This window comes from Pseudorca crassidens, chromosome 11 (genome assembly GCF_039906515.1).
Source record: "Pseudorca crassidens isolate mPseCra1 chromosome 11, mPseCra1.hap1, whole genome shotgun sequence".
NCBI lineage: Eukaryota > Metazoa > Chordata > Mammalia > Artiodactyla > Delphinidae > Pseudorca > Pseudorca crassidens.
The window spans coordinates 32,967,159-32,983,201 of NC_090306.1; the positions used below are offsets into that span (position 1 = coordinate 32,967,159).

General features: G+C 49.6%; 1 protein-coding gene and 1 pseudogene across 1 annotated transcript in view; both read right to left on the reverse strand.

Moving 5' to 3' along the window:
• Positions 1 to 16,043, reverse strand: part of LOC137201786 (centrosomal protein of 78 kDa-like) — a 42,047-nt gene that overhangs the window by 15,790 nt on the left and 10,214 nt on the right. Inside the window, 2 exon segments of the mRNA XM_067696135.1 lie at positions 10,112 to 10,214; positions 10,617 to 10,651. Of these exon segments, the coding sequence (XP_067552236.1) occupies positions 10,112 to 10,214; positions 10,617 to 10,651 (138 nt within the window).
• On the reverse strand, positions 5,122 to 5,211 carry LOC137203122 (U6 spliceosomal RNA; annotated as a pseudogene).

The following is a 16,043-nucleotide window of genomic DNA, read 5'->3' on the forward strand; positions in this document are numbered from 1 at the left end:
CTAAAAAGAAAAAAAAAGCATCTGCTCTGTGCTAAGGATTAGAAACGACTCCTGCCCTTAAAGCCTCATTAAGGAGGGACATGTATAAACTCAAAATTTCAATCACATGAGATAAAGAACCATAACCTTTATGCACAGAGGTTCCTATGGAGGCAAAAAGTTATGTCTAAGTGACGGCTTCATGATAACCCTGAAGTACAATCGAGAAAGATGAGGCTATGCAGAGTTGGAGGAGGAGGTGCATCAACTGCAGAGGGAGCACCTGTGCAAAGACACTCACGCCTGACTCCTGCTGGGCACTGTAAATACTGCAGGTGGGGATGACTAAAGGCCAGGGGTCCAAGTGTGAGAAGGGACAGAAAATAGAGACGTTGGTCGAATCAAGCCTGGGAGAGAGCATGGCTTGTATCCCACAGGTGATGAGGCCCGGGGCTACCACTGGCTGAGTAAGGGTGCCTCCGCTGATTAGCAAAAGGCACCCTGCTGCTGAAGGACCAGTTAGATAAAGGGAGTGATCACAAAAAGCTCCCCTTCCTCAGGGCCAAAGAGCCCCAGGAGGCTTGGTAGAGCACAGTTCAGACTACACGCCTCTGGGCAGAGCACACGCTGGGCGGCTAGTATGCACTAACTCTGTGTGGGCAAGCCATTAGCAGCATTATTTTAGGCGTATCTTTTCATGTTAGAAGATCACTCAACCACAGTAGGCAGATGAACTTAGAGGAACTGAGTCCAGGGGCCGCGAAACCACCCAGGAGCTTCTGCCATAGTCTGGGCAAAATGCAATGTGGATGAAGAAGCAAATTTAGGAGCAGGCCAAAATCTACAAGCTATCCCCACTGGATGCAAGACATGAAGAAAGTTCAGTGAAGGAACTCTGAAGAGAATGGGCTCTGCAATAAATTTTTCTTACAATCAATGTAAAATATTAGGCAAAATTAAGTACAGTGGCCTTTAAGGTCCCTTCCAGCTCTAATTTCTTTTGATTTCTAACTTATTACTCTGGTTAAGTAAAGTCCCTTCAGAGGTACGGAACAGTTCCTACACCTGAATGGGATGCAAAGAAAAATCTGATTTCTCTTCACCAGGGGATGAGTTGAACTGTCCTTGCAGAAGAGATAACACATGGTGTGAACCCCAGATCCTAGAAAAGGGCCAGGTTCACGATAAGTATTCAGCTTTTTGAAAACAAATGAACAATCATTTCCTCTCCTAGATCTTAACACCCTTTCTCTGCTGGCTACTTTCTTTCAGCTTATAAACATCCTCAATATACCCACTTAAAAAGCCCTCAGACCTATGATTCTTTGGATCTTCTTGTGGGTAACCTAAGTATCTCCAATGCCTTCAAATACCTGTCCTCCCAAAAAGCCCAGATCTGTACCTTGGGCCCAGACCCGTCTACCAGGCCCCTCTAAAGCACTGAAGATGAAGTAAGATCCTCTCCCCACCCCCAATCCCTTCTTACTGTGCTCTGTATCTCACAAAAAGATGCAGCTGTAAACTGTCACCCACACTTGCTGCCCTTCCTTTTCTAACTGGTCACCAGGCCCCACCCATTCTCTCTCGGATCTGCAAAATCCAGTTCAAGCTTTTATAACTTAAGTGGGACCCTTAGATTACAACTCATCCTGCACCCAATCAAGTGCCTTCCACATGGAGGTCTGAGTGAGTCTCTAAGCCAGAAGTCCATCTCACTGTTCTTTAGGGTTTCCCACGGCCTTCAGGGTAAACATCTAAACTTCTGACAGGACAAACAAGGCCCCTTCCTGTTGGGCCCCACTAGGTTTCCAGTATCAACTCTCATTTCTTTCCTAAACCCTGAGTTCCAGTCCTGTATCTTAGTTTTGCCATATTTTCTTATGTTTCTCCAACTCTGACACACACTGCTCCCTCCTGCCACCCCAGGAGCTTCTACATATCCTTAGAAAGGATGGCACCTCCTCCAAAAAGCCTACCCTGAACTTTCCCTTCCAAGATTCTGTGCTCTGCAAAGGGGAAAGGTAGTGGGGAGGGATACATTAGGAGTTTGGGATTAACATATACACACGACTCTATATAAAATAAATAATCAACAAGGACCTACTGCATAGCACAAGGAACTCTACTCCATATCCTGTAACAACCTGTATGGGAAAAGAATCTGAAAAAGAATGGATATATGTATAACGGAATCACTTTGCTGTACACCTGAAACTAACACAATATTGTAAATCAACTATGCTCCAATATAAAATAAAAATTAAATTAAAAAAAACAAGATTCTGTGCTCTGTAGCACCAGAACCCACTTCTTCCAGAGCACAGACTACTGTGCTTATGTTTACTTGCCGCCCAGTAGAAGGGGAGATTACCTAGGGCAGAAGCATCCTCTCCAGCAGCCCTTGGTTCTGACCACTCATTCAAGTGCCAGGATACTTTACACACATAACCTGCGTAATTAATTCTAAGAACCCACAGAAAGGGTGGTTTTTAATGTCATTTTATAAGTGTGGGGATTGTAGTGCAAAAGAAACCTTCCCAGGCCACAGAGAGCATAAACTCTGGAATTCAAACCCTAAGCTGCCTTCACACCAGTGCTCTTTCCACTATATGATAGGACTATTGAAAAAAAATTTTTTTTTTCCTGAGCCCTGTTTTAATGAAAAGGAAATGAAGCTGGTATATATCAATTTCCTAATCGCTTTGGCGTGTACCAGGCAAAGTCATTCAACAGACCAGGTAATATCTGTGGAACAATGAACGATGCTCCAAACTGTGCTAAGTGTTCTACATTGTAGAGTCTACAAGCATTAACAGAGTGTGACCTTGTAACCGCCACAGAGAGTGAGTCCTGTTAAGCCCATGCTACAGTTGAGAACACTGAGACCTAGAAGCCTTAAGGCACTCGGCCGGGGTCACCGAGCCGGCAGGAGTCGTAGGCCGCACGCCCCGTCTAGTGCACGCACACCCGGGCACTGGGCACTGGTTCTAGTGCCCACCCTCCACCTTGTACCATCTAAAACTCCGCTTCGCAGCGCCGACACGAGAGCCCCTGGAAGCGGAAAGTACAAACCCATCTCGCCAAGCCATGGCTCGAAGAAGCTCTGGATACAGATCGGGGGCAGAGGGTGCTCAGGGGCAGCGCCCCGTCCACCCCGCGCAGGCGGTGGCCGTTGAAGTCCAGCAAGCCCTCCCGCAGGGAGGCGCCCATGGCGGGCAGAGGCACCGAATCCTGCAATGCACACAGGTCCTCACAGCGCCAGAAGAAAGTCGGCCGCGCTGTCACGGCGCACCTTCACTCAGTGATGATGAGCCGAGCGAGGCCTCGGGGATGCTGGCTGCACACACGATGCCCACACATGCCTGGAAGCCCCGGCTGGCCTCCCAGCCCCTCGGGCGGCCATCACAGTCCAGGGAGTGGTAATCAGGATCAAAGTGGTAAAGGTCCTGCATTCTTCTTCTTGCGTTATTTCAAAACCGGCATCGCTGGCGTCAGGCAGTCCGGTAACTGGGTCCCGAGGACCGGTAATTGGGTTCATTTGCCTCTGCCTTATCTGCCTGCCAGCTGCTCCCTGAAATGCAAACAGCTACACAGGGTGACTTGCTACAAGACAGTGCAGGGAGCTTAAGCACCAGATGCAGGATGTAATTTACATTGACAGCTAGGGAGTGATAGGAACAGGATGTAATTTAGCTTTGTGAAACATACATCTAGTTACAGACACTACAGATTAGTAACAGTTTAAATAAAACTAGGATCGATTAACTCTTTCAGGCCAGTTTATGTGTCTTCTCTAGCCTGTTCACTGTCCCCTTTACTTTCCTTATTTTCAGGAGAGGAAAAACTTCATTTCTATTTTTGCTGCAACACTATTATGCTTAGTGAAATAAGTCAAACAGAGAAAGACAAATACTGTATGTTATCACTCGCATGTGGAAAGTAAAAAATAAACAATAAATGTAACAGAAAGGAAATGAACGCACAGATGTAGACATCAAAGCAGTGGTTACCAGTGGGTAGAGGGAAGGGGGGAGGGGCAAGATGGGGGAGGGGAGGGGATGAGGAGGCACAAACTACTATGCATAAAATAAATAAGCTATAAGGATAGCCAATGTTTTATAATAACTTTAAATGGAGTATAATCTATAAAAAAATTGAATCACTGGGTTCTAATATATTGTTATTACAATATAATACTGTAAATCAACTATACTTCAATTTTAAAAATGATCACCACAGTACGTCTAGTTAACATCCATTACCATACATGGTAGAAATCTGTTTTTCTTATGATGAGGACTTTTAAGATCTACTCTCTTAGCAAATTTTAAATATGCAATACGGTAGTATTAACTATAGTCACATCCCCAGGACTTATTTATCACTGGCAGCTTGTACATATTGACCACCTTTATCCACTTCACCCACCCTCCACGCCCTGCCTCTATAAGCTTTTTAAAAAATTCCATATAAAGTGAGATCATACAGGATTTTTCTTTCTCTGTCTGACATATTTTACCTAGCATAACACCCTGACGGTCCATTCATGTTGTCACAAATGGCAGGATTTGCTTCTTTCTCATGGCTGAATTATATATATATATATATATATATATATAAATAATTTGGCATATATATATGCCAAATGTCCTTTATCCATTTATCCATCGATGAACACAGGGTTTTCCAAGTGTTGGCTACTGTAAATAATGCTGCAATGAATATGGGGGTACAGATTTCATTTTGAATAGTTTCTGTTTCCTTCATAAAAATACCAACTAGTGGAATTGCTGGATCGTATGATAGTTCTATTTTTAAATTTTTGAGGACCTCCATACTGTTTTCCATACTGGATGCAACAATTTACATTCCTACCAACAGAGTCCAAGGCTTCCCTTTCCTCCACACCCTTGCCAACACTTGTTAGTTCCTGTCTGTTTTTTTTTTTTAACATCTTTATTGGAATATAATTGTTTTACAATGGTGTGTTAGTTTCTGCTTTATAACAAAGTGACTCAGTTATACATATACATATGTTCCCATATCTCTTCCCTCTTGAGTCTCCCACCCTCCCACCCTCCCTATCCCACCCCTCTAGGTGGTCACAAAGCACCGAGCTGATCTCCCTGTGCTATGCGGCTGCACGAATTTGCGTGTCATCCTTGCGCAGGGGCCACGCTAATCTTCTCTGTATCGTTCCAATTTTAGTATATGTGCTGCCGAAGCAAGCACGTTCCCGTCTTTTTGATATTAGCCATTCCAACATGAATGAGGTGACATCTCTTTGTGGTTTGACTTCTCTGCTGATTAGTGATTTTAGGTGCCTTTTTAACTATCTCTGTATCTTCTTTGTAAAAATGTCTATTCAGATCCTCTGCCCATTTGTTTGCTGGATATTTTTTCTATTTTTTTGTATGAGTTCTTCATATAATTTGAATACTAACCCCTTATAGGATATATGATTGGTAAAAATTTTCTCCCATTTGGTAGGCTGCGTTTTCATTTTGTTGTTGGTTTCCTTTGTTGTGCTTTTTAGTTGGATGTAGCCCCACTTGTTTACTTTTGCTTTTGTTGCCTTTACTTGGATCAACGTCTTTGCATAAGTTCTGGAAACAACTCTTTCATAGTTTCCATGGATCGTTTTTAGGGGAGAGGGTGAGTTGAGATGAACTACTAGTGAAAGGAGGGTCAATGGGTCGAACTATAGCTTCTGTTACTGTAGGTGGCCTCAAGGCCACAACTGATAGTCATTGTCTCCCTCCTGTGCTATCCATTCTCAATCCCCCTCATCCTTGGATAATATCTCTGCTAAAATGGATGGTTTACTTCGTGGGGTGACCCTCACGCTCGTCCCTGAGTGAGTGTTCTGAGCTCTGGTCATCATTTCTTTCTCAAACCATGGCTGCTGTACTTGATCATTTACTGTGTACTTGACCATTTATTGTCAAAATTGGGAAAGGCAGTAACAAGAAATGCCCCACAGACTTGTTTTTAATCAATCATTTTCCAATTAAAATTTTTTTTCCCCCAGACATTTTTATCATCCCAAAAGGAAACTCTGGACCCATTGAGAAGATACTACTTCGCTCTCTCTACCAGGCCCTGGAGACCACCAATCTGCTTTCTTTCTCTTATGGATTTACTTATTCTGGATATTTCAGATAAATGGAATCATACAGTGTATGACCTTTGTGTCTGGCATCTTCAACTTAGCATGATGTTCGTGAGAGTCACCCACACTGTAATATGTATTAGTATTGCATTCCTTAAAAAAATGTTTTTGGCCATGTAACTGATATTTAATGGCTCCATTCCTTTTTATGACTGAATTACTATTCCACTGTATGTATATACCACAATTTGTTTATTCATTCATCCAATGATGGGCATTTGGGTTATTTCCATGATTTTTCTATTGTGAATAGTGCTGCTATAAACATGTGTACGTAGATTTGAATGTTGTTTTCAATGATTTAGGAGTGGAATTGCTGAGTCATATGGTAATTCTATGTTTATCCCCAAAAACACACCCCAAAAAACTTCCTGAAAGTCTGTCCTTGTCTCAGAAGCAGCTTTTCAGGAAACATGACGGGCAACACTATGGACAGGGTCCCATGAGAGCGTATTTGTGATGCCTGGGGGTCTGGAGTTGGAAAGGGCTTCCCTTAGGAAGTGGCAGCTAAACTGAGGGCAAATTCAATGATTTTTCCTTCCTTCCTTCCTTCTTCCCTTCCTTTCTTCCCTCCTTCTTTCCTTCAGAGGGATGACATAGATGTTTTACACAGTATATCCTTTTAAAACTTTTGCATTTGAACACTGAACTTATTCATAACACGAATGAATATTTTAAGCAAGGTATTAGGGCTCAAATTATTAATATCATAGAACAATTACAGTGACAACCTGGATTGGAAACAATTTATTAGGAAAAAATATGGAAGCTTTTTTAATAAAAATTTTGATAAATAAAAAAGTTGACAAATCAGTGTAGAGAGAGAATATTGGTTATTTGGGAAATTGTATCATAAAATGGATGGGCTCCACAAATTCTTCGATGTACTTGAAGAAAAGAGTGCTAAGTCAGTTTGGGCTGCTGTCACAAAGTACCATAAACGGGGCAGGGTGGGGGCTTGTAAACAACAAAAATGTATTTCTCAGTCCTGGAGGCTGGAAGTCTGAGATCTAGGTGCCAGGATCATCGCCTTCTGGTGAGGACTCTCTTCCGGGTTGCAGACTGTCCACTTCTCATTGTGTCCTCACAGGGCAGAGAGCAGAGAGAAAAAGCCAGCTCTCTCATGCCTCTCACAAGGATAAGAATCTCATCATGAGGGCTCCATCCCGATGAGCTCATCAAATCCCAAAAGATCCACCTTCTAATACCATCACATTGGAGGTAGGGTGTCAACATGTGAATGCTGGGGGGACCCAAATATTCAGTCTATAACAAGTATTAATGGGGAAATGAGAGCTTCTCTTGAGGATGTTAAGGGCTGTTACAAAGCTCAACGGTACATGTGTTTCCAGAGAGAACTACAATATAGAATAAGTTCTATAAGGCGTTCACAGAATAGATTCATCTTTCTTCCCGAAAACAGTCTTTGGTAACCAGGGACCCATTCCTGGAAATTCACTCTTGCTCAAGGAAATCCATCCTCTCATTTAAAAAAAAAAATCTTACGAAGCTACATGAATGACACAAAGGACTTTTCCCAGCTCTAAGATTCTGTGTGTAAAACCTGTTAGTCTAAATTTATTTCCAAAAGATAGACCCTCCACGGGGTCTGCTCCTGCGGGGAAAGTGGGACCCCCGCTTGTGTCCTGGCCCCCAGGTGTGGCTTCCTCAAGTTTGGGGTGAAGCCCCCAGCCCCCTTGGGCTCTGCAGCGGGGCGGTGGGCTCAGGGGAAGGAGCATGGTCTCTGGGGGTTTCTCAGCAGGAGATGCTGGGTGGGGCTGCCACACAGGAACCCAGTGGCCCTGGGTGGGGCGCAGACTCCCCAGGCCTGGGTGTCCCTGCTGCGCACGGCTGCTGAGAACAGGGTCCGCGATAAAGCTCTGCCTGGCAAACGGGGACTGTGGGCGGCTCCATCCTCCCCTTCCGTCGGCACAGCCCCATCGCAGCCCTCCCTTCCAACAGGCAAAGCCTGTGACCTGCGGCCGGACAGCTCCACACCCTCATGCCCCAGTGCTCGCCCCACGCCGGGAACAGGCACAAGCCCTGGGCCGGCCTCTCTGGACGGCTCGAGCGGGATGGCTTCTTCGGCGTGCCCGTCACCCACCCCGAGCCCAGGGGCCGACAGGGAGGTCTGAAGGCCGCTCGGTCCCGGGCAGGGCGGAGGCACGGGCTTCGCGGCTGGGCCGGCCCTCCTCGCCGCCTCCTGCCTCTGTGCCCCGGCCGGCCCGGGGTGGGCTTCCCGTGGCCCCGTCTCCTTCCCACCCCCGTCGCGCCTCTTGCCCCACCCCCACCCCGGCCGCGGGCTCCACCCGGAGCAGCACCGAGTCGTGAGGGTGCGGGAGGGCACCCGCCTCGGGGCTTCCCCGACACCTACCCCCTGAGGAGGGTCCGACCGGAACCGCACACGAAGCGGCCCTGGCGGGAGGGAGACCAGGGGGTCGGGGGTCGGTGGGGAGCTTGACTCGCAGTTACTTCCGAGGGAAAGCTGAGCCCCCAGGGCTGGGGGCTGACCAGCCTCAGCACTCCCACGAGGGGGTGGTCAGGAAGGAGGGACCCTGTCCCTGGGGCCCAGGGCGCTCCCGCAGAGTCACCAAGTGTGTCGGGTGCCCTGGACAGCTGAGGCACATTTTGCCCAAAGGTAAGTTCCAGTGCATCGCAGAGAGCAGACGAAATACACACATGGTGTTGCTAAGGGTTGAAACGAACCAATAATTCCTCTCTTTTCTCAGGATGTTCCGTTTGGCTGTTAATGAAATGTATTTCCAAGGAACGCAGGCATGTGGCTAAAAAGGCCAGCAGTGCCTGGGGGGGTCACAGCGAGACCCTCCCATCTCGCCCCCCTGGGCCATCCTGTGCTCTGGGAGCAGAGCTCTCAGCCAGAAGTGAAACACAGTAGCTTCCATATCCGGAAGTCTAAGATTTTCTAAAGCCCTTTAAAGGCCCCCTTCTCTGAGTGGTGCTTGACCTGCTGGTGTTTGGGGCGGGAGGGTGAGCTGGGTGGAGGGTCTGGGTGCCATCCCGAGGGAAGGGCTTTGGAGGCCTGTGTGAGCCTGAGACCAGGGACCCAGTGCCCATGGCCGAGGGGAGGCTAGCGCTGACTCCAGCCATGCCGAGCCAGACATCGCCCTCCTTCCCGACAACCCAGCAAAGCCTGTCGCTCACATTCCTGGCTGTGCTGCTTACACTTGCCCTCTGAGAAGGCCAGCCTGGCAGAGCTCTGTTCCTGCCCTCTGGGCTGCTGGGAACTGAGTACCTAGCTTGGGTGCTGGAGGGGAGGAGCCATAGATGGTGGAGGCCCAGTCCCCGCCCAGGGTGCTGCCCCTCTGCTGAGCTGAAACTTCTAAGCAACGTCTTAATAAAACCAAAAGGGACGTGATATTGTTCTACCACCTGTGCCCGACCAATGTTAGCCCTTTGTCATATGGGGCAGTGCTGTCTAATGGTAAAGCTTCCACTATCAGATCCCCAATCCCTTCTCCTACCCCCTCCCATGGGGGTTCAGTGGGTACATCTGTATTTCATAGAACCTGAAACTCTGATTTTACAAAGGAGCTGGAGGTCTGGGGAAAGAACTGGTCTGATCTCAGTTAAGAATGCAACTTTATACCTGGACGATACTAGAGCACTTTAGCACCTCCTGTGTTTGAAAATGAGATCTTCACAAAGACCTCATGGGCAGGAGACAGGCAGGAGAGGGGACAGACTGAAGCTCTGTGACTGACTGATCAAGTAGCAGAGGTCCAGCTGACTTCCAGGCCTACCGCTGATTTACTATCACCAGAGCCACGTAACACACCTTCCACATAGAGAACCAGCAGAAAAATGAGTTTGAAGAGCATTTTAGCTAAATCCAAGGTCATTTTGATTAGTGAAAGTCATTCTCTTCCTACACACTGCCCACACCCTGAGCCCCCTTCCTAGAACCAAATGGGTTCTGAGATTAAAGTGCAAGTGACAAACCTGGGGGTGACCAGACTTTACTTTATCATCTCTTTCTTCTTCTTCCACGTGTGTTCCTGGTCTTACTCTTCCCGGTTCTTCTGCAGGGAGCGGTCCAGCAACCCTGTCAAGTAAAATCACACACCCTAAGGATGACTTTCACAGACTCCTCCCGTGGAGGCAGTTTTCAAAAGGTCTTCCTTCCTACCTACACCCACCCCCCCCAAAAAAAATCAATCTTCATCTCAGGAGCCCTAAAAGGCACATCTTACCTCGAGATTTAGTATTTAATACAACCTTTAGATCTAGTTCTGATAACTGCCAGTTGCCCCCAATTCACTCTTTGCAAGAGAATTCTACCTGAATCACAAGGTTAATAACCTGACTGCAAGCCCAGCATCCTTAAGCTATCTATGGTCACCCTGGCAACTCACTATAAAGTTCTTCTTTTTAAAAGATTTCAGAAAAGTAATTTCAGGCATCAAGATTACATATTGCACAGAACAAAAAGCTTTATTATTCTTACCGTTCTCTGGATGTAACTCTATGTCTCTTTTCCTCCTATGTGGAGAGAAGGGAAAAAGAGAAAAACAGTATTTCAAAAGAAGATCAAAACCAAAAGCAAAGGGCTTCCCTGGTGGCGCAGTGGTTGAGAGTCCACATGCCGATGCAGAGGACGCGGGTTCGTGCCCCGGTCTGGGAAGATCCCACATCCTGCAGAGTGGCTAGACCCGTGAGCCATGGCTGCTGAACCTGCACGTCCGGAGCCTGTACTCCGCAATGGGAGAGGCCACCATAGTGAGAGGCCCGTGTACCACAAAAAAAAAAAAAAAAAAAAAAAGCGTGAGTCAAAGTATTAAATAAATACATTTGATGTGGTTAAAAACAGGGGTTGGGGGTTAATCTCGGTTTGGGGGAGATCTGGGCAACCTTCAGTCCGGTGTTGATGTCCCACCACCCTCAAAACAAAGAGAGGCCCAGGAGCTGGCCCGGCACACGTCTGCGCACTACAGGTCATCTAGTGATGCTACGTAAAGTCAAAGATCCACCTCATGTCAGGGCTTTGTTAACACTAGAAAAAAACCAAAGGAGTAATTTGGGATTCACATCAGGAAGTGATGATGACAACCTAGACTGGACACCAGCTCTTCTCTGATGAATACCTTAGTACACTACTTCCCTAAGTTCACAACACTTGCCATCTCCAGGATATCTGTATTTATGTATTTAAGAGGGATAAAAATATTGTTGTGATGAAACCGATCTATGTCTTGTCTGAGGTGGAGGTTACAAGAATGCATACGTGCATACGCGTGACCACACATGCACAGTGAATAAAGTCTGTAGATTATGCTGATGTCCATTTTCTGGTTTTGCTATTACAGTTATGTGCGACGTCACCATTGGAGAAAGTTGGGTAAACTACACAGGACCCCTCTGTACTATATTATATGAAATTAATCTGTATGTGTATATATAAAATTCTGCCTCCAGACTGCCTTTAGACTTGAGCTACAACATCAACTCTTCCCTGGGTCTGCCTCTCTTGGCCTGTCCTGCATATTTCAGACTGGCCAGCCTGAAGTCGTGTGACTCAGCTGCTTAAATTAATCTCATATACACAGACATCACTGGGTCTGTTTCTCTGGAGAACGCTACGATAGATTTTATACTAATATACTACTGTAATATATACATACATATAATCTGAAACAATACAGAAGAAACTGATACATGCTCGCCTCTCGCAGGAAGAACAGGACGGAGAGGGGGGAGCACGACCCTTACGTACCAAACAGCCTTTTGTGCTGCTGCCAGCCCGGCCGCCCCAGGTCCAAGCAGATATAATGGTGTGTGGCCCAGGCAGTGGCTACACAGCTAAGGATTTTAAGGCACAATGCAGCGAGATGCCAGGGCCACAGTCACACACGTGGAACATTCTAAAGCCAAGAGCGGTCGCAGGATTCTGTGCATGGGCCCCCGAGGGCACTCTGGAGGCCGTCGCAGACCCTCAGGTCCCACGTGAGGAGACAGCCCGCTAGAACACAGCAGGCGGCCCTCCTCCCAGATCTCGCCCGGGTCAGCCTCCCGGGCACCCGGCCTCCTCTGCACAGCACTGGGCAGGCTCACAGAGGGAAGAGCGGCCCAAACCCAAAGGTCACACCAAACCCCACAGGAGAAGAGTAAACCAAGGTGATGAGGGGAGAGGGGAGGGGTCCCTCGGGAAGCTGGCCACTCAGGATTTCCAGCCTCTTCCACGGGAAGCCAGCTCACGAAGCACCAAGACCTGTCCTGGGTCACACTCAGAGGACTTGACCCCTGACCCCACAGCCCCGCTTCCCAAGCCTCCTCGATGCTGACGATGCTGACGCAGATCAGCATGGAGGAATGGGGGACTGCACGGCTGGGGGGCTGCTGGGAACTCAGGACTGGCCCACCCCGAGGCCCTGCGCCAGCAGGCGCCACACTCACTGGATGGTCTCATTGATTTCGTGAGCGGCATCGTGGGGTTTAAACGTCCTGAAAGACAACGGGACAGGTTTCAGAGCCGTCCCTCCCCGCTCAGGTGACGGGGGCGACCAGGGGAGGCGGGTGCTGCAGCCCCCGGGACTCCCCGACACGCGGGACCTACCAGAGAGCTCCACCTACAGCGCTGGGGCCCTGTCCTGCCACGTGGGACACGCTGGCTCCGGGAGCGCCTGTTCCTGCAGCGCCCTGCCGCCCAGCGGGCTGCGGGGAAGGGACCGGGACGGACTTGAAGCCTCCGACCCTCCTGCCCCAGGACCTCCCCCGGGCGCTCCTGCAGCCTGGAAGCCACAGGTCTGCCTCTGAGTCCCTGAACCGCCGCAGGCCTCGGTCTCCATCTGTAAAATGGGGAAACACCACTCGTGCAACCACCATGAGCGGGCGAGCAGCGTTCCTCCCTCCCGCCCACGGCGGCACTCTCCGGGCCTCACTGCACCCGCGGGCTGGCCTCGCCGCTTTCCCCGAGGAGCACGTCGGGGGTTGCTCTGGCCTTTCGCCGGGGTCTTGGCGGCCAGCTAACCCAAGACCCCGCAGAAACCAAGTGAGGACAACGCATCGTGTGGACGGTCTGTAACTCTAGACTGCACCTCCGCCCCGCCGGTGAAGGTTCCTATCGCAGTGAGGAGGGGCCTCGAAGAAGATGCACAGCGAGAGGAGGGCCCCCGAAGAGCACGGGCTGAAGCTGGAGGTGAGATGGTCAGGCCCAGAGCTGCCAGCCCTGCCCCAGGACAGCAACTGCCCCTCTCAGACCAGGCCACCATTTCCACGCTTCACAGTGGAGGACGGCAACGCAGGTAGAGCCCCTACGGGCCAGGGCACGGATGCCCGGAAGGTCCCAGGACAGGGGCCCCCACAGCGCAGCGGTCCTAACAGGTCAAACAACTCCAGAAACACCCTTTGTGTCCTAAGCCTCATCTTTGCAACAGCAGCCCTACTGAGCTATAATTCACACAGAATGGGCCCCCGCTTCAAGTATACACTTCAGTGGGTTTTAATACATTCAGAGCTGGGCAACCATCCCCTCTATCTAGTTCCAGAACATCCCATCACCCCATTAGCAGACGCGCCCCAATCCCCTCCCCAGCCCCTGACAACACTAGTCCATTCTCTGTTTCTGTGGATTTGCCCGTTCTGGACGTTTGTAAATAGAATTATGGTATGTGACCTTTTGCCCAGAATCTTATTTTTTAAGGAAAAGGAAAAAAACAATCTTCTATCGTTCTTAATAATATCCTCCAACTTACCAAGGACGGAGCAGTAAATATCCATTGAACTCATATTACTTAGACAAGGCCGGGGCGGGAGATGGAGCATGTGCCGTCCGTTCGGTCCAGCACAGGACAGCCCTGCAGACCAGTGGTTCCCGACACGGGGGAACCGACCCGCAGCTTCAGCACCACTGCTGACCCAGAAACCCTGGGGAAGAACCACTGATGGGAACAATCGGCCCCAAGGCCTCCTGGCAAACGGCAGAAAACAGTGAGGACAGCTGGGTTTGGAAAACAGTCTGGCAGCTCCTCAAAGGTTAAACAGTTAGCAAATGACCCAGCAATTCCTCTCCTGGGTGTCTGCCCAAGAGAAATGAGAATATTCGTCCACTCAAAACCCTGAACGTTGGGCTTCCCTGGTGGGGCAGTGGCTATGAATCCGTCTACCAATGCAGGGGACACAGGTTCGAGCCCTGGTCCAGGAAGATCCCACATGCCGCGGAGCAATGAAGCCCATGCGCCACAACTACAGAGCCCGCGTGCTGCAACTACTGAAGCCCGCGTGCCTAGAGCCTGTGCTCCGCAACAAGAGAAGCCACTGCAACGAGAAGCCCGCACACTGCAACAAAGACTAGAGCCCACTCACCACAACTAGAGAAAGCCCGCGCATAGCAACGAAGACCGAAGGCAGCCAGAAAAAAAAAACACACCCAAAACCCGAACATTAGTGTTCACAGAGGCGTGATTCACAACCGCCAAAAGGTGGAAACCACCTAAATGTCCATCAACAGATGAACGGATAAACAAATGTGTCCCTCCACACACACAAATATTATCCATCCACGAAAAAGAGTGAAGCACTGACACTCGCTACAACGTGGATGGACCCTGAGAACACAATGCTCAGTGAGAGAAGTCAGACGGAGGACACAAAGTGTGTGTGATTCCACTGATGGGAAACGTCCAGAACAGGCAAGTGCACAGAGACAGAGAGTGGGTTCCTGGTTGTCAGAGGCTGGGGAGGGGGACAGGAGGGATGCTAATGGGGATGGGGTTTCCTCTCGGGGTGATGGAACGTTCTAAAATTGGTAGTAGTGACGACTACACTCAATGAATACACTACAAAGCAGGGAACGGCACGCTTTAGGTGGATGAGGTGAAGAGTGTGGGAATTACACCTCAAAACAGCTATCAACAACAGCAACAGGGACTTCCCTGGCGGTCCAGTGGTTAGGACTCTGTGCTTTCACTGCCGAGGGTCCAGGTTCAATCCCTGGTTGGAGAACTAAGATCCCACGAGCTGCACGGCGTGGCGAAACAAAAACAAACAAAAACAAACAAAAAACCACAACACAATCTATAGGAGGAAATGTGAGGCAGTGTTAAAAGCACCTCCACCTCAGTAGGAAAATACCGAGCATCTAAGACACTCATGTGGCCGACGGACTCTGTTCCTGGTCCACAACATTCAGTGATTCCAGAGAGACAGCCCTGGCAGCCCTGAATTCCCTGGGCTCCTGTACCCACTGAAAGCAGAGAAGACGCCACACTTCCCGCAGGGTCTGCTCAGAGACAAAAGCACACAGCACAGTGTACAAGGCACTGAGGTAGCCACAGGATGAGGAGGAGGGTCTAGAACTTTCCACCAATGCTCTCCCGCATCACACTCCTCCTGAGGGGAGCCGGCCCCCATGCACTGAGGAGCCTCAGCAGCCCTGCGGGGCCCACGTGCAGAGGAGCCACGGGTGGGGCCTCCTGGAAGCCAGGCATCCCGCCCGGTCCAGCCTTCGGATGGGGCAGCCACGGCTGAAGCCCCTACTGCAGCCTCCTGAGGGACCCTCGGCCGGAATCCCCTGGCCCGCCTGCTCTGAATCCTGGCCCTCAGAAACCACGGGAGGTCATCAGTGTGCGTTGTCTCAAGCTGCTAAATTCATGTCTGCGTTTAGGCCGATACCTTACACCCTGTGAGCACGGCCCGTAAGAACAAGTCTTAGAGCCACGGGAGGACGTGACAGTACCCAGGAGAGTCTCATTCCGGTCACCACTGTGGAGTTACAAAACAGCGTGTGCGCTCTGAAAGGACCCTGTGAGCATGCGCATGTGCCTGAGCGTGCGCTGCGTGGCAGTCCCGTGCCAGCTCGGACTGCGCTCCCTCCCTCGGCCCCCTCAGGAGGCTGGACGTGCCCCAGAGACGCTCCTCCTGCAGGGGCGGCAGGGAC